This window comes from Schistocerca americana, chromosome 2 (assembly GCF_021461395.2).
Source record: "Schistocerca americana isolate TAMUIC-IGC-003095 chromosome 2, iqSchAmer2.1, whole genome shotgun sequence".
NCBI classification, from domain to species: domain Eukaryota; kingdom Metazoa; phylum Arthropoda; class Insecta; order Orthoptera; family Acrididae; genus Schistocerca; species Schistocerca americana.
In genome coordinates, this window is record NC_060120.1 from 439,223,215 (window position 1) to 439,246,402 (window position 23,188).

At 41.2% G+C, this 23,188-nt stretch overlaps 1 protein-coding gene across 1 annotated transcript in view; it reads right to left on the minus strand.

The window, feature by feature from the left end:
- The window catches only part of LOC124595387 (ATP-binding cassette sub-family C member 4-like), a 291,410-nt gene that overhangs the window by 64,067 nt on the left and 204,155 nt on the right, over positions 1 to 23,188 (minus strand). Inside the window, exons 6-7 of the mRNA XM_047134107.1 lie at positions 11,261 to 11,462; positions 2,627 to 2,852 (exon numbers count right to left, since the gene is read on the minus strand). Of these exons, the coding sequence (XP_046990063.1) occupies positions 2,627 to 2,852; positions 11,261 to 11,462 (428 nt within the window). The remainder of the gene's footprint in view (positions 1 to 2,626; positions 2,853 to 11,260; positions 11,463 to 23,188) is intronic.

Here is a 23,188-nt window from a genome sequence, read left to right on the forward strand (position 1 = left end):
AAAAATACGAGTGCACACCATATGACTAGCGTTACTCTTATCTGCAAATGACAGAGAAAAACCGTTTGAATAAAATTGATGTTATATGCGTATTTTCTTGTCGCCTATCGTGTAGGTTTGTAAAGTATCCATTATAGATAAAAAGAGAGCCAAGAGAGGTCTCCTAGTGAAGTGTGACGTCCGCCAAATTACAACGTCGCCGGCCAGTGGCTATTTTTTTGCTGACGACGTGGGTGACGAAACTTCGGCCTCCGATCTGCTACACAGTGATAATTGGCTTCACCTTGGGAAAGGCAAACACCGTGTTACGTCATAATGCCTGCAATTACCCTTTCCCAATTGCGCTGCGCGCAACTCAAGTTTTGTTTCCTTCCGAGTCAATTATCGACGAGGCGTCGGTCTTAAACGCCGTCGTGGCTTTTACGGCCCCCATATTGCCATTGTCCGAGATTTCCCAGGATATTATGTGAACAATAATTCTGTACCTGCTGAACCACGTCTGCAGTGCTGATATTCCGAGAATTACACCACCCTCTGGTAACTGCCGCGCAATTGCATAACCTCTTGAGCTGGTAGAGCTCGATGTGGTGCTGGGAACTCCGAGAACAGAGAATTTCTCGATTCCATGTTGTCGGTGTTCTAGAGAACTGACGTATTCGACCACTACATCCAAGAACTAGACCCCTTGGTCCACGTTCCGGGTCAGCTTGCATCGCCAGTACACGAGATCAGAACGATAACGGTTTTTACTTCTGCTCGTGGTAATTCTCAGTTCTCGAATGTGTACTCGTCTCCATTTATTTCCAGCTGCCTCTGACTACGGGGAATTCGGACAACAGCTTTCACTTGTTCACGTGTTATGCAAAATAGTGCGTCAAACTTCGAAATGTATTTAAAAATAATATAGGATCATTAAAACTTTATATTTGCATTAAGATAAACTCACGGCATTTTGCAAAACTGCCCCACTAATTTTCAGACCTTATTACGAAACCACAAGAGGATAAATTATTTTGGAACAACTTATGCCGAAAGACTGCATTACAAGGAAAACAGTATAAGCCAAAAATATGTCTTCTTATGCGGAGAGTAAAGTGGAATCTAAAACAGTACAGGGTTTACTTCATTTACATAAAACTACTTCGCAAGTACAGCCGACTGCTTGGCTGAAGCTTATGGTGCCCTTAGCAGCAATCGAGATCTGATTCGCTTTCTTGATTCTTGAATGTAAGATGTATCCCTTTGGTTCTCGAGGACAGAGTTCTCGATTCCTTGAATTTTCACTTCTGTCGATCACTGACACATCGTTATGCCTTATATAGCAACATAACGAAAGCATTGTTATTATTATTATTCTTTTTTGTCAGAATATGATGACATCTGAAGCTCGACGACTATAGCAGTGATCCAGCAGATACATAAAATCCCAAATAGCATTACTTTGTGTATAAACTGCTTGTCGTGGTATTTTTAAGTTTCGAAGTTCCTCTTTCAACAATTATTTGCAGTTAGGGACCTAAGTGGTGCTTGCAGAAAAGTAGAATTCAAAGAAACATGCAATTTCAGTCGTAATTACCGATATGTGGTCCATTCTAATGCGTAAAATGACACTCTTATTGCGGAGAAGGAACTTGGGATGATTTAGGATAGGAAACACTTTTTTTTCCTTGTGCTTAGTTTGCCAGTTAAAAGCTTGGATGCGGAAGAAACAATCCTTAATTATTTAGAAGTAATACACCTCTAGATTCTTCTCCTGTTTCTCTATTTACAGTTCTAGTTAAAAGTTTATAGAATATATACACATCAGTTTATACCAGTTGAACTTTGTCTGACTGTATGAGAAGAGATTTGAAAATTCGACAACTGTAAGTATTACACAGCTTGATATAGGTTAATGTATCATGCTATGAAATGCTGATTATATGTTGAACGCCAGAGACAGATCACCGGCTTGGATTTAACGTGGATGCTTAAGGAAGTCAGTCAAACCGAGTGAGATTACTCACGGACTAATACACTGGATTCCAACTTAGGGAGCGCTGGAGTTTAAAAAACTGTGTTGCTTTTAGGATTCCATGGTTTCTTTAAATCGCTTAATGAAAACATGGAACCGTTCATTAAAGAAGCAATCCGACGAGTTCCTGCCCAATCCGTTCCCATAGATCTCGTCGTTATGTGACGTTAAATAATAAGTCTTTTCCCGTTCGATATCGACAGTGTGGTGTCAAAGGAATCTTTTTGGTATTCGACTTAAGCGATGTAGAGAAACCACGGGGGTGTTGAAACCTGTTCGGTGAATACAGTGTGATAACCACTGCAACAACTCGCTGCATCTTGTCGTTTTTGGAACAATCTGATTCATCTTCAAATGGGAATGTTTCACGAGTTGATTATAGCTAGCAACTTGTCGTCTTCAGTAGTAGGGGCACAATTGCTGTTTTGTCAATAAAGGATACGAGATGTGTGTCAAAAGATAACTAACAATTTAAGAACACATTTCATCTGAAGATAATCCAAATCGGTCTCAAAGTATTAATGGGACAAAACGCAGCAGTTGGTTTCCGTTTTAATTCAATTTAAGCTACCCACTTACAGGACGAAGCACAAGTACGTACTACGTACATACCTTGTATAGGGATGGTGATCATGAAGATGAAGCAGAAGCCGATGATGGCGGCGATGCCGACGTAGCGCCAGAGGCAGTAGGTGACGATGGGCACCTGGATGACGGAGATCCACATCCAGTGCAGATACTGCGGGCACAGGTCGAACCGGCTCACGTCGTTCGACATGAGGTTCACGATCTGGCCCGTCGCCGTCTGGTCCATTGAGGCCCTACTCAGCCGCAACACCTGTGCAATGGAAAACCTTTACGTTAGTAAATTTACACTCCGTGTCTTCATGCTGCCAAACTGATATATTTTACGACAAGATAAGTGGTGGGAACTGTGAAAGAAAAACAAAATACTCGATAAATAATGGTCCAATGGTCTCCGCGTGATACCACACACAGACAGGGAAGTTTTTTAATAATGAAGGAAAACTGTTGTTATAGTATTCGTTATTTGGACATATTTGACGACTTACAGGAATTAAAACTAATGAGGGCAAACATGAAACTTCTTGTGAAAAGACGAGGCCCACTAAACCCTTCCTGGAGGTGGGAATGCATACCACTTTAAAAGTGTACTACGTCATTATCCAAGCTTTTGACACAACACTAAGATAGGAAGACACATTAGATATTAACGAAACGTAGACAAGGAGGTGATTAGAGAAGCACTAGCTGAGATGGTGAAGGAGGAATGGTCGTAGCCTTATTAGAAAAACCATCCAGGAATCCGCCCAGAAAACCTGTACATAATGGCTGGGCGGTAATTTGAACGCGAATCTGCATCTACACCATAATCCGTAAGCCACCATAAGGTACATGGTGGTGGATACCTTGTGTCACTACTATTCATTCCTAATTATTGGCTCTATTTTATGCGAAAAATTGTATTTTCAAAGGCGGAACCTATATCCAATAACTGTAACTTCAAACACAGAAGGAAGACAAGAGCTGCAAATCCAAAAGATGATATTCATTCCCGTTCCACTAGCAAATTGATCAAGGGGAAACCGACTGTTTGTATGACTCCGTACGAGCGCTTAGTTCTCTCATATTCGTGGTCCTGAGGCGAAATGGAAACCTCATGTTCCACAGAAGATACCTATTGACATTAAACACTGACTTAAAACTGAGGAAGAATATTCTGCGTCATTGCAACGCATGGAGGTGAAATATGGACAGTTAACTACAGCAGAAGAAGCTGCAATTAACTGAAATGCAGTGCTACAGAGACGTGCTGCGAATTAAGTGGAAAGTTAAAACTAACAAATGAATAGGCAATATAATCGTTCTGCAGTCAGCTGCAAATGCCAGTTTCTAAATTTTCTCAGCAGTATTTCGCGAAAAGAACTTTGTCTTCCCACCAGAGGTCACATTTGATTTTACGAAGCAGCTCCGTAACACTCGCGAGCTTATCGAACCTACCGGTAACAAATATATGAGGATGGTTCTGAAATGCATCGATGTGTTCCTTTAATGCGACTTGGTGCGGGTCACAAACACTCGAATAGTGCTCAAGAATGAGTCGCCCTAGAGTTACGTACGCGATTTCCTGTAAGTGTGGACTACACTTTCTTAGAATTTCGTCAATAAATCCAAGCTGAACATTTCCCTTCCTACAAACTACCCTAATTGCCGCGCCAGCTCGCTCGTCCTTCACTCAACTGAAATGAAAGAATAATTATCTTAGCAAGAAGAAAGGAAATGCCATATACTTACGTGCGGTTTTTGGAAACCACTTCGTGTTATTGGCTGTATGGTTCTTGACTTCTTTTGTTGTTAGGTTTTCTTTTACCTTTCGATCACCCTGTATAGAGACTAGTACATACATTTTTGCTGGCCAGAGTTTGTTACCACTGCTGTGTATCCTGAATATCGAAACGGCAGTGGGGCAATTTAAGGAGGAATTCAGACTAGAAATGAAATTGTTCAATAGTCAGTAGACGATGCTTTCTGTAACTATAAAAGGGTGGTGACCAGCTGCTTCAGACCGCTTTCGAGTTGAGAATAAACAGAATGAAACTAACGAAGAGTAACAGAAATGAGAATAAAATGTCCTGACTGTTAGCACTTGGTAAGATAAACAAAGGCGAGCGATTGCTGCTTTCATGGAAGAGATATCATGCAAGAGACAACATCTAAACGGAGCAGTTTAGTACAAGCATAGAAGGCAGTGTTCCACCTATTGACATTAAACACTGACTTAGAACTGAGGAGGAATATTCTGCGCCATTGCAACGGTTGGAGGTGAAATATGGACAGTTAACTACAACAGAAGAAGCTGCAACTAACTGAAATGCAATGCTACAGAGACATGCTGCGAATTAAGTGGAAAGTTAAAACTAACAAATGAATAGGTAGTTAGAACAGATTACAAAGACACTGGGCATCCCATCCTCGTCTCGCTAGTGTGGTAGTGGGAGAAACAATGGAGAGATGATAAAGACAAGGCAAAAGCAGTGCCGATAATTGAAGACATTAGGTTTAACACAATGTGTAGACTTTTAGAGAGGCGACACAGGCTAAAATGGAGAAGAACGGAAAATCAAAGATGAGTTATTGGTAAAAGAGAGGTAAGGCATTCAAACAGAACCGTACACATATGCACATATCAGGATGAGACAAAAGTCTCTCAACTTTAAGAGAATCATTAACCAATATCGAGACTTCGTACGTGACTATCGGACGCAGGTGCAGCTGTAGTCGGCATGAGACATAGCTGTTCTTCGCTATTTACATCAGTGGAATATACTAATGAAATGAAATGTAGTGCATATTACATGTTGTGTGTAGTTCAGCTTGATGATGACATGAATTTTCACTCAACGTTTTTACTTATTTTTCTTAATAATTTCTGTTGAATAGTAGTTTGGGTTAGGAATTAGAACTGCGACTGGTCAATAAATGTACAATATCTATTCCGTTTCTTTTTCTCCAAGAATTTATTAATCCAGAAACTCTATAAGCAGCAATCAATTGAGCTGACAGTACGACAAAAATACATGTAAAATCGAACATCTTCAAGCTTTTATTTTACTTTCAGGTATATCCTTACAGTTTTTCCGGGCTGTTTACGGTATATAGGCAGTATGCTTGGAGACAAGAAGGCAGTTCCGAATATAAGACACTTGAAGAAACAAGCGACAGTGTTACATCAGGTAGTTTTTATCAGATGCTGAAAAATATATTTTATGTTGCTTTTTCTCAAACGTTGTCCTGATCTGATCCTGCTAACGAAATTCCTCCATCCAACTTACATGTCAGCAGAGCTATCTCCGCCTTCCTGGCCTTCTATCAGAAAAAAAAAATGTTTTGAACACTGTTGCTCCCAAGAGTTACCAAAGCGGACGTGCACTGCCGCTCACAAATTTCCCAAGCTATCCTCTGCCTGCACGTTTCCCACAAAGCTAATAAACTTTCAACACACGCGAGGACCAAATTACAGAAAATGGCGCTCTCACCATGTAATTCAGAAAATTGTTTGTGGGCTTTCCGGTGTTTTTATATCGTATTTAGAAACATGGTTGTTTGCTGTCAGCACTGTAAGTTTCCATAAAAGTATCTTCCAAAATAACCGTTAGAAATTGCAAAACAGAGAAGCTGCAAGTTCTAATTCACTGAGAATCAGTGAGAATGGTTCTTCGACGTACTGTATTTTTATGTCGCTTCCATACCTTACTTCTTGGTCCGCTTCATATGTGAGTCGTTATAATAATAATAAAGACGAGGTTACGTTTAATTTTATGATCAAAAAATATGCCACATGTGGATATAATCTACTTACGGAACCTGTCTTACAAATTCATCTTATTCGTTCCTCCGTTCTTCATAGAGTGGAAAGTAGTTGTGGATTTCTCTGTAGAGTCATAGTTCTGCTACGAAGTCACCTCAACACAAAAATTTGTTCTTTCGTGTATAATGTTTGCATTGCTGGGACTCCAAAACGCATAAGATATGACCTAAGAAGTTCTAAATCACTGCAGGTATCTTAGTACATAAAAAAGGTATGAAAATATATGTAACTCTTCACTGGTCAAAGGTCATTTTGACAAAAATGGTTAAGCACATTGGTTGTTACTTGCAGCTTGCTATTTCTGTGCTCTCTCTCCCTCTCCCTCCCTCCCCCCTCTCTCTCCCCCCTCCCTCCCTCCCTCTCTCTCTCTCCCTCCCTCTCCCTCCCTCCCTCCCTCCCTCCCTCCCTCCCTCTCTCTCTCTCCCTCTCCCTCCCTCCCTCCCTCCCTCCCTCCCTCCGTCTCTCACTCTCTCTCTCTCTCTCTCTCTCTCTCTCTCTCTCTCTCTCCCCCTAACACACACACACACACACACACACACACACACACACAAGTTGTGGGTATCGGTAGCGTCTGCGGTCAATTATAACTACGAATTCAGAACGTATTTGGAAATTATGATCATTATTATAAGTGGGGAGATATCTCAAGACGTTCAAAATAAATTTTCCATGTAACGATTTTACTTTAACACTAGCAATACCAAGGCACTTTCCAAAACGTGTAGTACCTAGAGAGGGGGGGGGGGGGGGGGGTAGTTCTGCCCACCACAAAAAAGAAAAGAAAACAAATTTCGGCAATTGTCGCTAACGTTTGCTAACAACATACTTTACTGATGAGAAAGTAGGATCCAGATCCTGAAAATATCTTTTAGCAGAATCATAGCAACATCAACGCATTTTGCATAATGTGTACACCACAAAGAAATTTAAAAATGTATAAATTTCGTTAACTGTCGTTGACTTTCTTGCAGAGCTTACTTTTTAGACACATAGATGTGTAAGAAGGGTCGTGAACCCGAAAATATGAGTATGACATTTGTTGTGAAAAGTCAGACCCACTACTAAGAATTCAATTTTTGAGTTAAGTTTTATAGAAAAATTTAAAACACTTACGGAATATGGTGTAAGAAACAATTACAAACAATATTTTTTCAAAATTTAAAAATATTAACTACAGGACTAGATCGCGATTTTTCAAAGTGTGGGTAGAAAGTATTCCCACCCTCCTCCCCTCCTGGTATTTCGATGGTTAATCGGTAGTGTTTTTAGGCAACAGAATCTGAATCTGTGTAATACTGTTCCTCTAGGAACTTTCTTCGACGACACTGAATATGCAGCAGATGTTCTGTACGTCCAGCAAACATTCGCACACTTTACGTTCGCACGCTTTCACATTGGATAACAGTAGACGCAGATAGTTGGGGTGCACTAATTCCGCCTTATATTGCCAAATCCAGTTATTAACATGCTGATCCCTTGGAGATAATGGAATGAAGGCCAGCAAAAAAGTAGAGGATGCTTGTCTCTGCCTCACTATCAGGTATAAGTATGCGACGAAATTATATGTTCTTGTAAGAAGGAAATCAGAGGACAGTTTTGAATAATTATTGATTCTGTACCACAGCCTCATCGTTTATAAATAGAAAAGGAAAGATTTTATCATATGGATTTCGGCGACCACTATCGTGTAGCCTGTAATGTGTTTTAGTTTCTTTTTTAAACATTCAATACAGACTAGCAAAAAGCAACATTATTTCGCGCCAAAGTACTTACGAACACCATAGATCCGGGTTTGATTCATCATCCGGCACACTGTTTTCAAGAGAGGTTCAGTACTGTCTTGCCGCTGGTGAACTGAGGAAACATGGGAATGTCACCAGGACCATTCTTGCTACTTTCGGTGTCGCCAAGCGAGGTGTAGCAATGGTTGAAATACTGAATTCGTATTCGGAATAAGAAGGCTTCAAATCCCTGTACAGTCACCCTGACCTACGTTTTCAGTTGTATCCTCAAATTATTTCAAGCCAATGCTGAAGCTCTATAATCTCCTCTGTTTCCTGATTTGGTGATGAAACGCTTCATTACACCACCGATTAAGTCGGGAAACTAATAAGCAGATCTGTCTTGATACGCGAATGCACTAGCTTCTTCTCTCTTCTAAAAACAAGTTTGCAGCGCAATGCAAAAGCTTTCGTGGAAATAACGAATACATTGTTATTCGTCGCCGATCAGGAGGCGTATCCGCTGTAAACCACAGCTGCCTTAGTTGCATCACTGCAGACATAATATTCTGCGTTGCCGTGGACTGTTATCTCTTTAGCTAGAAAATTGGCGTCCTTGCTACTGGCGCCAGCAATTGCAAACCAGTATAGCAATCTGAAAGTCGAGAGTAGGTACAGTAAAGGTCAACCAGGCAGAACGGAAAAGTACGCACGTTACACACAGTCAGGAGCTGCGAGAAAGCCGAATAAAAAATTACAAAATGGCGAATGAGTAGCTCAATGAAATCGCTCCAGGCAACCGGAGTTTCTACTGGTACGTTTCAACCTGCAATTTAGATAATATGTGTGCAATTATTACGCAAGTCGTATCTGTACTGTCGAATTTTCTGTGACAAAAAGCCCTTTTCTTGCTCTGCTATTTTTACACGCAACGTTAAATATTTGGGAAATATTTGTTTGTCAGTTGCTAATTCAGTAATGTTTTTCTTGTAGATCAAACTGTGTTCCTTATTACGCATTATCAGTCATTAGTACAATCTTGCGCTTCTTCACATACTGCATGACACATTTTTTTTTTCGGTGCAGTCCTACTTATACAGCCTATATTCATTGTACTGTCCCACAGCATAAGTGATTCTCTCCACATTCACATAGTCTATTGCTAACGCCGTATGTCAGTTAGCAAAGGGTTCTTGGTTTTCTGACCACATCAAGTGGGCATTTTAGTTTAACATCCTCATCGTTAGTAGCAGCTCCTAGGTTTCACCTAAACGTTACTCGTGATGGATCAAATAAAGATATTGAAACATTGACACCGAACTACAAACTGAATAACAAAAATCTTTTATACAGTATTTTGATCGCAGTGCACAAGTTTCAGTGGATTGTAATGTGCATGTACACGTTAGTATTCTCTACGAACACTGAAAACTACATTTTCTGTGCTACAAATTAAGTACAAATTCGTGACTATTGTCGCTAACACGAAAGCCAAATTGAAGAGCTCACGTCTCTTCCTACAAGGGAACGGTTTTAAATTTCTATGCCTGTCTTCAAACTATGGTACAATGGACTTTATTAACGTACAAAGAGCTGTTGCATGCATTTTATGTAAGAAGTAAGGACATCACATTAAGTACTTTCAAGTATCTACTGAAAAAAAGGAAATGAAAGTTTGCTCAATGATACGCAGCCACAGCTCTGAGAACAGAAATCGAGGTGAGCGTTTGTTATTCGTCTCCGACTTGCATTACAGAAAATTCTTTAAATGTGTCATAGGTTCATGCCGAGTTTCTGCTCATATTTTAGACTTTTTTTAAATTATCGACAATGGAGTTTTTCTCTTTCCTGCGTTTTGTATAGGATTCAAAGGCGTTACTCAATTTTTTTACGACAATTCTGTTGATTTTTGGAGAATTTCAGTAATCGTACCGCGATGTTGGAGGTGTTGTTATAGTAGTGTTTTCCTCTTAAATTCAATGATAACATTAGTAGAATTATTCAATCTGTATATTGAGCAAGCAATAAAGGAAACAAAAGAAAAGTTCGGAGTAGGTATTAAAATCCACGGAGAAGAAATAAAAACTTTGAGGTTCGCCGATGACATTGTAATTCTGCCAGAGACAGCAAAGGACTTGGAAGAGCAGTTGAACGGAATGGACAGTGTCTTGAAAGGAGGATATAAGATGAACATCAACAAAAGCAAAACGAGGATAGTGGCATGTAGTCGAATTAAATCGGGTGATGCTGAGGGAATTAGATTAGGGAATGAGACACTTAAAGTAGTAAAGGAGTTTTGCTATTTGGGGAGCAAAATAACTGATGATGGTAGAAGTAGAGAGGATATAAAATGTAGACTGGCAATGGCAAGGAAAGCGTTTCTGAAGAAGAAAAATATTTGTTAACATCGAGTATAGATTTAAATGTCAGGAAGTTGTTTCTGAAAGTATTTGTATGGAGTGTAGCTATGTATGGAAGTGAAACGTGGGCGATAAATAGTTTAGACAAGAAGAGAATAGAAGCTTTCGAAATGTGGTGCTACAGAAGAATGCTGAAGATTAGATGGGTAGATCACATAACTAATGAGGAGGTATTGAATAGAATTGGGGAGAAGAAGAGCTTGTGGCACAACTTGACTAAAAGAAGGGATCGGTTGGTAGGACATGTTCTGAGACATCGAGGGATCACCAATTTAGTATTGGAGGGCAGCGTGGAGGGTAAAAATGGTAGAGGGAGACCAAGAGATGAATACACTAAGCAGATTCAGAAGGATGTAGGTTGCAGTAGGTACTGGGAGATGAAGAAGCGTGCACAGGATAGAGTAGCATGGAGAGCTGCATCAAACCAGTCTCAGGACTGAAGACCACAACAACAACAACATTAGTAGAATAAGTCATGGTAGATAGTTTTATCGTGACGGCAACGCGAATTGGATTACATTAATCCACTCTAATATCCAGTCGAATATTTTGACGTCGGTTAATGTTTTTATTCTGTGTTCTTCTTTTGTTATTGGTTTTTGTAAAAGACATACAGTTTCAAAACTGCATGTTTTCTGAGATTTGCGTATTCTTTTGACGTCAAGAAATGCGATTCAGAAACCATGTTGTACGTCAGAGAAGAGTGGTGACTGACCTTGCGGTAGAGCAGCGAGCAGCAAGCTATCCTGATGCGCATGCCGATACACGCGGTGCCCATGGTGTAGTGGTGCTGGAAGCAGATGAGGAAGTACACGGTGGCGATCATGCCGCCCGCGTAGTAGTACGCCTGTCTGATGTCCACGTTCCCCTCGGAGAAGTACTTGATCAGCTCTCCCAGCAGCAGAGGCTGCGCTATCCTGAAGCAAAATAACAAACATTCACATTCAGTCGCTTGACCTGATTTCTGCGTTACCGCACTGGCAAGGAGAAAATAATTTTCATACTATTGATAGAGCACATGAACATGAACATTGGTGGTAGAGCGCAGATCCTTTCTTGTGATATGTGTGACACTTACAAAACTGGCGTGTGCTGGAGAGTTCCAGGAAGGACGCCCAGAAGGGATGCTGGTATGGGAATTAGCCTAATTCAGTAGTGAGTCACCGTGTACGCGGTTTAGCAACTAGGCTTCGTCAGACTTGCCAATAAGGCAATCATCATATTCTTAACGAAACAAAATTGTAACATGTAAAAATACTCCACGAAAGTAAATGTAACGTGTTGTAAATAAAGAGGCGAAAAGTCCCATTATTACTAGATCAGTTCTGGGGAACATTAGCGTCAGAAGAATATCTTGGAGCGTCCATGGTTAGAGACCAGAACTGAAAGGATCACATAAAGCAACTTCTAGAAAAAGCAGTTGCGAGATATATTCACTGGCCTTATCCTAAAGAAATGTAATCCACTTAAAAGAGAATGGTAGTTTACATAACACTCATTCGACTGATTCTTAAATATTGTAGGTGAACATGGGACATTGATAAGATAATAGTGACACTAGGAATACAAAAACAGCTAGTTAAGATTATAATAGGTGTCAGCGAGAAATCTGCTTGAACTGTAGTATGGCTTGGCTCTATGCATTTATTAAGTTAGTCTGAGGATCGAAAGTCAACAAAACGTGTGAGAGAATTCTGAAGATCTGTTTATAGAGAACAAATAAAGAAAAACTGGAAAAATTCCATTTTTCTAGTTGACTAACCGTCTTATTCATAGCTTGTGGCGTTCTTACGGCAATTTCTTTTTGTAATCTACATTAATCATCATATGGCGATAAATCTGGAATGTTGAGAATGACGGAAGCATTATGAGATGTTTTATTTCCAATGTCATGAGTTTTCCAGCATCTGTGGTCGTCTGGTACCGTGTTGTTGTGAGGGAGCAGAACCCATGTAACTGAATTTAGTGTGTTCTATTAACTGTGTATGAACCATGATTTCGCTTTCAATGAGGTTCAGCCGTCTTCATAATGCTTGCCCTTGCTTACTCCGGTAGTATACTGGTGATTAAAAGTGTGAACTGTGAACCTAGTGTTCTTAACTTTCCTTATCCTATAATAAACAAACATCAAGAGAAATAATGCTTCGATTAACGAGTATCGGAATGGGGAAGGTAACGCTCCGTTTCCAGAAGAACCAGTCACATATTTACCTAAGGGGGAACGACAGCCTGGCGGTCGAAAAATCTCAAAAATTTTTTACTGTAGAATTCGAATGTATTTACATTGAAGGACTATTTACTAAAATATTATGATGCGCATACTCCAAAATTTACGATTCTGTGAGCGTTTGAAGCTAAGGGGGCATCATCTTTATCGATACCATCACCCCTATTTGCACCGATTTGCGTGAACCTGATTTGCTGGAGTGTTGTTTGGGCGGTTTTATTCAAAGTGTGAACGAAAGTTTCAATAGTCTCATTTGGAGATACGCTCCAAAAATAACATCGAGCCGAAACGAAATTGTCAACATTGCTTCAAATTTGGCCATATGTCCGTTCAATGTAGGCCATACTTCACTAACGTACGTGGCAAATGCCCTTCAGATCAAAATCGGTGACAAAATGCGAGGATTCTGTGAATATAGAGACGCCAGCGCCGATGCACTCAGCGACGAAAACAGCTTTGAGGACGAAAGTGACGGCTTATCAGTAGCAGAAAGTGGTCATCCACTGACAGGACCGATAATTAAATGGACCAGGCATCAATGGTTTCCCGTAAGTTTCAAGCTTTGTCCCTTTTTTATATGATAAATACCTGTCAAACTTTATACGAGTTTTTCTCAAAACCATGTTTTCTGCATGGTTGTCGTCGCCCACGCTACAATTTTCATCCGATATAAATGATTTTTGGTCTCCCTTGAAGCAAATTGAATTCTCTTCAGTTCATCGTAGTCCATTTTTATGTTGATATTTAGTATTTTTTTGGCCAAAAAGAGGGGTCCAAAAATGACCATTTTTTTCAAATATCTATAATTTCACAAAAAAAAATTTTTTTTTGCAAATCCCTACGACGAACTAAAATTACATATGTAAGAATCAGGGTGATACGTTAACTTCATGTTACAGATAACCACAACCGGAGCGACAGCGACAACCGTCGGTCTGCCTCCTTTCACAGCTGCCTCCGGAAAATCCTAATTACACAGTGAAGATATTAATATTTTTAATAAAAAACAATAAAGACTTCAATGTATGGTTTGTTCATCGCAGCAAACCCCATCTGTCTACTACATTCCAGTAAGGAGAAAAAAAAACTTGAATTTCTGCTATATTTTCGACCGCCACCCTGCCGTTCCCCCTTAAGCGATTTATGGGAACCACTGGAAAGCTAAATCTCGATGGGCGGATCGGAATTTGAACCGCCATCCCCGCTCTGTGATCAACCATTAAGGAAGGCGGTTACAATAGTGATAGGGAGAGGAATATTGACTAACAAAATTTTGACATTTGCGGGAAAGGAAGCAGATTCTTACAGAATAAGAAGAGCCATTTAATGTAAATTGAACTTCAAATTGTAAAACTGGAGTTCCATGGCCTCTTGGTCATAGTAAGTGGAGGAAGTATGGTATTTACCGACAACAGATTCATCCCGCTACGTTTCGTTTCCATAATCTCCCAAACATCACGAACATACGATTACTTTCCACAAGCACTCATCACAATAATTGCTCGGATAGATTATAGATGTGGTGTACAATTTACAACAGCGAGGAACGATATTGTAAACGAATATAATGTATCACTTTGCCCATCAGTAGACACGCAGATCCACTACCGTACCGCAACACTGGCCGAGTACGAACACCAGTGTCAAATGCTTACAGTAGACGTATTAGCGAGTGTAGAATAATGCTGTCTTATTTTGAAAGTTCCTATGTCTATTTTGACTGGGCACATAATTGCAAGTGTGCAAGAAACCACCCTTTTCCAGTGCTGCTCTGACCACAACCGGCTCCCAATAAGACAGCTCGAGGAGAAGCAATCGCGCAGATGTGGGGCACACTGCGGCAATCAAAAAGTCGATTAAGGCGAGCAAAAGGAAAAAGAGGGAGCGGGATTTCCAGAGGCACGCTACACGAGGAGGAGAAATAGCACGTAGGGGAGGGAAACAGGAGGCCGGGGGGGGGGGGGGGGGGGGGGGAGTGATGCAAGAAGAGAACGTTCGGGAAGTTTTCCACGCGCACATAGGACAGGGACCGGCCGCGAGGCTGCCGGGCCCCTTCCTTGCCCGCCCCAGCACAGCCGCCTGGCAATGGCACACGTATCACGATTCCATTCCGCGCTTCGTAATCTCGCGTCGTGCTCAGGCCATCAGTCTGTGGTTCTTCCTAACGTACGACAATATTTCCGCTGCATATAATCAACGTCTTCTGTAAAAACCAATTCAGACTTCCTTGTTTTCTTTTGTGCTTTTAAAATATTCTCTTGCAAGTCTGTCGTTCTTGAATCATCCTTTTGGCGGTTTCGCATGTGTGACTTCAAAATTAAGTTGAAACATCTTCAGTTCATTGCTGAACGATCTTGAAAACCCTCTTTCTTCAGTTTGTCAGCACTTGCTTTCCTACTAAGTTGTCATCTGCGTAATTACTGTGTCTTAGTGCATTTCAATAATTTTATTCAAAGTCCCCACCAAAGGAAATGTTTCTTACACAAATATTTTTTCGCGGAATCTGTTAATTACATTTTGATATATCTATCGGCATTCCTATTCTAGAGATGATAAGATACGGTGTTTTAAAGGAACAAGGTATTCTTATCAGTGAAGTATAGCAATATTCTCTCATCTCATTATACAAGGTATGATTGAAAAAGTAACGGGAATTTTTTAATTTCACGGCCTTTATACATCCGATTTTCAATTTTTTTATCTTCTTGTTATACATGTTCTTGAGGTATGTTACGTTTCATCTGTTTTGGATATTAGTTTATTGTTGACAGTCTGAAAGGTTATACGTGGTTTCGAATCCTCGGCAAGTTTCTACTTTAGAAAAATACGGATTAAAAACTTTGCATCAAATTTTGCTTCAAAAATGAGTGCAGCACTTTATTCGAAATGTTGAATATGGCTTTTGGCGAGTCTGCTATGAGTAAGACAAGAGAATATTTCAAAGAGGATCGAGAAGACGTTGAAGACGACGACCTTCCTGGACGCCCTAGCATATGGATTACTAATAACAATGAGGAAGAAGTAAAGAAAATGGTTCTACGAAACCGTCGAATCACCACCCGAAGCGTTGCTGAAGATGTCGACATATCCCTTGGCTCATGCCATGCAATTTTTTCCGATGTTTTGAGCATGAAACGTATAGCAGCAAAGTTTGCTCCGAAATTGTTGCATTGCAACCAAAAACAACGTCGCGGAGTCAAATGTTTTGAGCGCATAGGCGAGTAACAAAGTCTCCTTCAACATCTCTCCCACATCGAGTATTTTTACTATGAACTGGGGCTCTTTGGGGAGAATGTCAAGTAATCTGTAGAATGTGAATGTGCAAATTGGTGTTTTGATTGTCTGACTATAACGTGAGCTCCTCTTAATTTGTTACAAGCAATCTGATCCTTTAATCTGAGACGACGCACACTTCTATTGCTTATGAATGCCTCGATTTTCCTTGCAAGAAAAGACGGCGGGTATGAGGCAATACTTCAAATTATGTATGCAAATTGTTGATAACGGTGCTGAAGGAAGTCATATAAACGATAAGAACGTGCACGTCAGTGGTGAAAATCATTATTTTCGAGCAGTAATGAGTTATTTGTGACGTAATGTATCGACACTGAACATGGGAATAGGCACCTTATTACAATAAATTTACATATAAACAGCAGAGGGAAGACAGCTACGAGCAGTGCCGTTTTTCTTTGGTTTTATCATAGCATGTTTAAAAATATCTCTGCTCACAAAGACTAGCTGATGGTGTCCATTCGCGCTGCTTCTGCTCGATACTTTTCCTCGGAAGTCGGCCCAGTCAGTTAACCCTTGTACTTGCACAGTGCGGTGCATCTACGTACATACTTTACAACTTGCTTGCTCTGCACAGCAGAGGGAATCATTATTAATCGCTGCCATTTACATTCCATCAGTGCATGGAAGGTGCCAGTGCTAGATACTGCAAAATTTTATCTAATACTATTTTCTTTAATGTTTTCTGAACATCACGAAAACACTCTCATACGGTCTTCATCAGTCTGCTACATCCTAGCAGAAAGCCGTTGAATTAAGCGATTTGACGATGTTACCACACACATTAAGCAGTGTACGTCTTCTATTTTCCTTCATTTATGCTTCAGAGGACCTCCGAACAGAAAATAAATTACGCGTATTTGTGTTACAATCAGTTAGTCTCTCGTTCAATTTGCTGTCTTGTCCATAGTCCCAAGGTGCAAGTGCGGTCTCACATTGCTTCAGCGATATTCGAAACTGGATGGTTAGGATCGTACGATAAAGTAAGGTACTGAGGCCATGCATACTTTCTCTCCAGAGTGCATTATTTTTATCTTATAAGGAACAACAGCTACCTGTTGCGTCCTTTTCATTGATCGTAGGTTATCTTGAGAATGAGGTGCCGGCTGCAGTGGCCGAGCGGTTCTAGACGCTCCAGTCCGGAACTACGCGGCTGCTACAGTAGCAGGTTAGACTCCTGCCTAGGGCATGGATGTGTGTGATGTTCTTAGTTAGGTTTAAGTAGTTCTAAGTTTAGGGGACTGATGACCTCAAATGTTAAGTCCCATAGTGCTTAGAGCCATTTGAACCATTTGAGAACGAGGTGAGTGTGGGTAAGCGAGGATGCATTCGCAGTTGTAAATTTGGAATACCATCAGCTGTATAATGGAATGAAGACGATGAAAATTTTTGGCGGACAGGATCTCCTGGATTTTCCGCTTATCGAGAGCGGTCACCTTACCATTTGGCTGTTCGAGCACGACTCACCGCCAGACCCAAACTTCCGTATGTCGTTAACCATGTGCCTACATCCTGTACTCGTACGTCCATTATGTATATTCCCCTATAGGGGAGGCATTTTACTTGAAAGTCACGTACCGGGTATCGGCGGATAAATACGATATTGCAGTGCCTGTGTTATTGCATCATTTACATGCATGCATGACCGAAGGAACTTCACATGGCAATGTGGAATAACATAGGCACTGCAATATCGTACTGTAACAACTATCGTTGCATGTAAGGCTGAATGTCTGCCACGTCCGGTCGTGTGACTACGGAACAAGCGGCTTCCTTTCTCTGGCAGCGCTAGGAAGCGGAAAGCTGCAGCGGACATGACCGCGCTGCGCCTTTTAGCAAGTACGTACACTGTAATACTTTCCTGGCCGTCTCAATAAACATCCTACTTTCGATAAGTCCGCTACTACTTCTCTAAAAATGTATCTGTTACACAACCAATAGCACCGTCATTGGAAAAAGCGTCCGGTAACTCAATCTCTTGTTTTCTCGACATTAAGCGCCTACGTACAAATTTTATGCCTTTGTCACGGACACATGATGAAACGAAATTGATGTAATCTCTAGCGCTCATGTCGTAGTTGTGAGGATTCCAAATCAGAAGGAAAATAACCGACTGCAGAGCAGTTAATTTCCTGTCAGAGATAAACTGCTCTTCATAAGTCTGGAAGCACCAACTGCTTATGGACAATGGAAAGGAGATACATTATAAAATTGCATTTTATTCTTTTCAAAATGTTAATTAAACTCAAAAAATACATAGGTAAATGAAGCTATTAAATTTTAGATTCCCTAGAATAACCACCCTCTGCTTTAATCACTGCCTTGCACACACTGGGAATGGGATAGGTCAATTTTGCCTGGATTTAATTTGGAATTAGTCTCTATTCTTGCTGCAGGACCTCCCACAAGTGTGTCTCTTTCATTCAGTATTCCCCGTTTTCGGATACTCCTGTCCAATTCATCTCATAGTAGCTCGATTAGGTTACAGTCAGGGGACTGGGGTGGCCTTTCCATATTTCTCAATATTTTCTGAACGTCTACAGACTTTACATAGTTCTGACACAATCGGGATGTACGTTTTGGGTCGTTGTCTTGCTGTGAGTCAAACCCTTTCCCAATCATACACAAACCAGATGTCCTGGCATGTCACTGGAAAATGACATGATAATCGTTTTGGTTAATTTTCTCATGTATTTTCAACAAATCTATGACTTTATTCCCTCCAAAAGATCATCATACTATCACAGAATTCCCTTCATGCTCCACAGTTGCAATTACGCACTGAGGATTCACGCATTGCGTAGGATAAATGGCATACAAATTGACTGTGTTTACTTCCAGATATTTCGAACTTGGATTCATCATTTCTCAATTTCCTGCTGTCCATTGTTGGTGTGTCTTAGCCCGCTGAATCCATTTCTTGCCCGAAGCCTTTACTTGGTGTTACATAACCCTGGAGGTTGTTTTCTGCCAGGCACCATCTCCCTGTTGACTCACTTACTGGTGTATGTCTAGTCCAGCAGTCCGTTTACGGTCAGTTTTGAATCCGTTACGTTTACTGGTCACTAACAAATGCTTTTTCTGGCGTTCTGTTATTTTATTGGGTGCCCCTGAGCGTGGACGATCATCAAAGGGGCCTTATCCCGATATAGAGGTATGGTGTTGTAACTCCACTGATGGAAAACCTCAATTTGTGTGATATTTGTCGGGCACTATTGCCTTCTTGGTGCAAAGTGATCATCTTTACCCGTGAATCATAAGGAATCTGGCACTTTGGGGCCATTTTCAATAAATTTCGCTGCGTGTACTAGCTTTTTCCGCGGACTATCTTACCTTCATACAAACGGAACTACAACTGAGCAGAACTGTGAACAACGTACCTCGCAGTAGTGCCGTCTACTGGCTCCACCTGGCGTATTTAGTGGAAATGCTCGGACAGGTAAAGTCTGTTTATAAGAAACTGAGCAATACCAGTATCTACCAACATGTATGTATAGGTACCATAAATATCAGTACAATACTGTAAGTGTCATTATTAATCATTATTTGAGCATACTATGCTGTATTTTAATCAATAAGTCCCAAATATCACGCCCATCCTGCTCTGTCATAATACGCAGCATGGTGTTTCGTAACTTACGGAGGGTAACGTAGATGTCTCAAAAATTAGAAGAGTGGACTGCAGAAGGCTCAGAGTCTAAATTATCTTCTGGAAATTTTCCACAGATGGCTTGCCATATACTCTCTCTATATGTCCTATGACTCCTTTTTGTCCCACCATACTAACCACGCTGGACAAACAACTAGTCACTCAAAGGGGACAAGACGCTACTACCTCCCGACACCGCCTCGATCCTTGTTCGTGACACAAGTTTCTTCTGGTCCATTCATTAGTAATTAGGTCCCATAGAGCTAGCAAACAGCCATGATCTTGATTGCTACGTTTCACCTGCAGTTCGAAATGATCACACACCTTTTCTGATTCACCATCGGATTACTTAGCGGGCGATACGGCGCGTTTGACTAACTAGGAAGGTATGCATGAAGTTGTATGAACACAACAGTTGGTTTGGAAGATGTGATTGCTCACGGCAGATTCATCGTGAAGGTGTAAAAGAAAGGGCAATAACAACAGATCAACTAGAGTGTAGAAATAAACATCTTGTTGGTTAATATTGACGGTAACCTGAATCAGTGGGACGAAGCCATAGTTCGAAAAAACAAATCCAAAACATCACAGAATCACTTGTGCCTGAACTACATTCTCTACAGACAGCACGTTAAACTCCTCATTGGGTAGTCAGTGTAATCGACGTGTTGCATCATTTGTAAAGATCACTACGTGAGTGATACTCGTCTGCTGTCCGTGTCCATTACACTCTTTTCTTACACCATTTTACATGTCTACGAACGGTATATCATCACTTGTACATACAACGAACAATGTGCGTTGATACATCAACAAATCAGTCAACTTCATTCACTTCGCAGTCATGGTCACATCCGTACACGACAGTTCCTTTCTGCCATTCGGTCGAGTCTACACGTCGACCCATAGTACTGCGCTGTTCCCATAGAAAGACCTGGGAAATACAAATTTCCGTGACTTACAGTACCGCTCATTAATTTCAGTATACCGTGACTGTTACTTGATACTCGAATATAAACACAAATAAAACTTTATTTCTTCAAAAAAAAATAGTGACATACACTTAATCATTATATAATATGCAGGATGATTCAGCTGCCCCTACCAAAATGTTTTATGCCACCCGCAACGCCTTCAGATACCACATACAAGGTTTTCATATTCTCTCCCTCCCTATGCGCAAACTACGGTCTTACAGAAAAAATGAAGAGAACCTTTCTGTAGGACATATAATGTGGTTAAATTTTGTACTGGGATACGTTTTCGCTAGAGTCCTTAGTTTTAGAATTGTTCAAGAAAAACGCACTAAAGTGCCGTTCAGATGCGTTTTCCTTGAATAACTCGAAAACCGTGGCCCCTAGCGAAAACGTATCGTAGTTCGAAATTTATCTACATCAAATTTCCTACAAAAAGATACTGGTCATTTTTTCTGTAAGACTAACAGTTTACGTGTAGTGAGCGAGAGAATATGAAAATCTTGTGTGGGGTTGTGGAAGGCGTTGCGGGTTGCATAAAACCCATCGGTGCCAATGTTGCAGCATTTCTTTGCTTACTCAGCCGTAGCATTGTATTATGTGGTATCTACAGGAAATTAGTGATTATTATTACGTTTATTGAAAATATGAACTGTAGTGTACATTGGTAGTTGAGGGTCACATGGCTGCCGATACCAACTGTACACTATCTATAGGTACTATGCAAGGCAGAAAGGGTCTCCGGGCATCTCCACAGCGACTGTGAACAGTAGACTCGGAAGCTGGCCATGCGCTTCAAACCAAAGACAGACACGCAGTCTGGTGCGTGGGTCGAGGCGAGACGCATCTGCCGGAAGGTGCGCCTGTTTGCTGCGGTACTTCAGCCCACACGCGTGCTGTTTGTGGCGCACACACCGGCCACTTACTTCTCACAACAAATGCGCCACTAGAGCACACAGCTCTGGACGGCGAGACTTCCGCCGTAGCTAGCGGATCTTAGCCCCGTACAGCCGTCCCGTTATCGCCTCCCGCCTCTGGAAGCGTCTGTCTTGCCAGGGTACGATATCGCCACCAAGGCAACAGTGGATTAACGTTGGTTTCAGGACCGCCTCCACAACCTCATAGAAACGCCAGGTGTCCGGTAAATCTTGTAGAAAATTTTTAACACACTCTCTTTGAAGAGAACCGTATAGGCTAGGTATATTCGTAACCAGTACAACTCGGAATATCGCCACGGTTGGTATCAGAAACGAACTGGTTGTGCAAGTATTCGTTGATTTTGGACAACTTTCTACAAAATCTTAACTACAGGAATGTAATGAATGTAACCTAAGTCAAAGGACGCGTCTTATCTCTTAACAACGGTACTCGGAGAACGAATGTTTCCATACCATTAAATTATTATTTGAAGAAGCACTGTTCGTGATATTTTGTAGGTATTTTTATATACTTACGAGCTAGTGTTTCCTAGTGCATCATAAAGAGACAACTGACTGTTGCAACCACAGATACGCAGCATCTCAGCTTGGGACCCGACGAGCTTCGTTGGTGACAAAGACAAAGCTTTTACCACTGTCACTGAGGAAATGCTATTAGAGGTCGCTGACAAAATTCTGTAAAGCTTTCACTGAGACAATAACAGTGCACCAGGTCTCATTACTTCCCAGGAGATATGTGGTAAGGACAGGTGACATTAATTAAAGGGGTGGAGTTGTGGTTAGTTCCTTTTACAGTTAACGGGATTTGTTGTAACTGGATAAGAGTGTGTCACTGGAAGCGTCATAAATAGTATACTGAGATGACGGAAGTCATAGGATAGCGATATGCACGTATACAGATGGCGGCAGTATCGCGTACACAAGGTATAAAAGGGCAGTGCATTGGTGGACCTGTCTTTTGTACTCGGGAGGTTCATGCGAACAGGTGGCCGCACGACGGAAATTAACAGACTTTGAACGCGAAATGTCAGTTGGAGCTACACGCATGCGACATTCTATTTCGGAAATCGTTAGGGAATTCAGTATTCCGAGATCCTCAGTGTCAACAGTGTGTCTAGAATAACTAATTTCAGACACTAACTCTCACCTCGGTCAACGCTGTGTCCTTCGATTAACGACCGACAGCAGCCTTGTTTGCGTAGTGTTGTCAGTGCTAACAGACAAGCAAAATTGCGTGAAAAAACCGCATAAATCAATGTGGGACGTACGACGAACGTATCCCTTAGGACAGCGCGGCGAAATTTGACGTTAATCGACTACGGCAGCAGACGACTGATCCAAATGCCTTTGCTTTCAGCACGACATCGCCTGCAGCGCCTCTCCTGAGCTCGTGAACATATCGGTTGGAACCTAGAAGACTGGAAAGCCATGGTGTGGTCGTATGAATCGCGATTTCAGTTGGTGAGAGTTGACAGTGGGGTTCGATTGCGGAGCAGAGCCCATGAAATGATGGACACAGATTGTCAACAAGGCAATGTACAAGCAGATGGTGGCTCAGTAA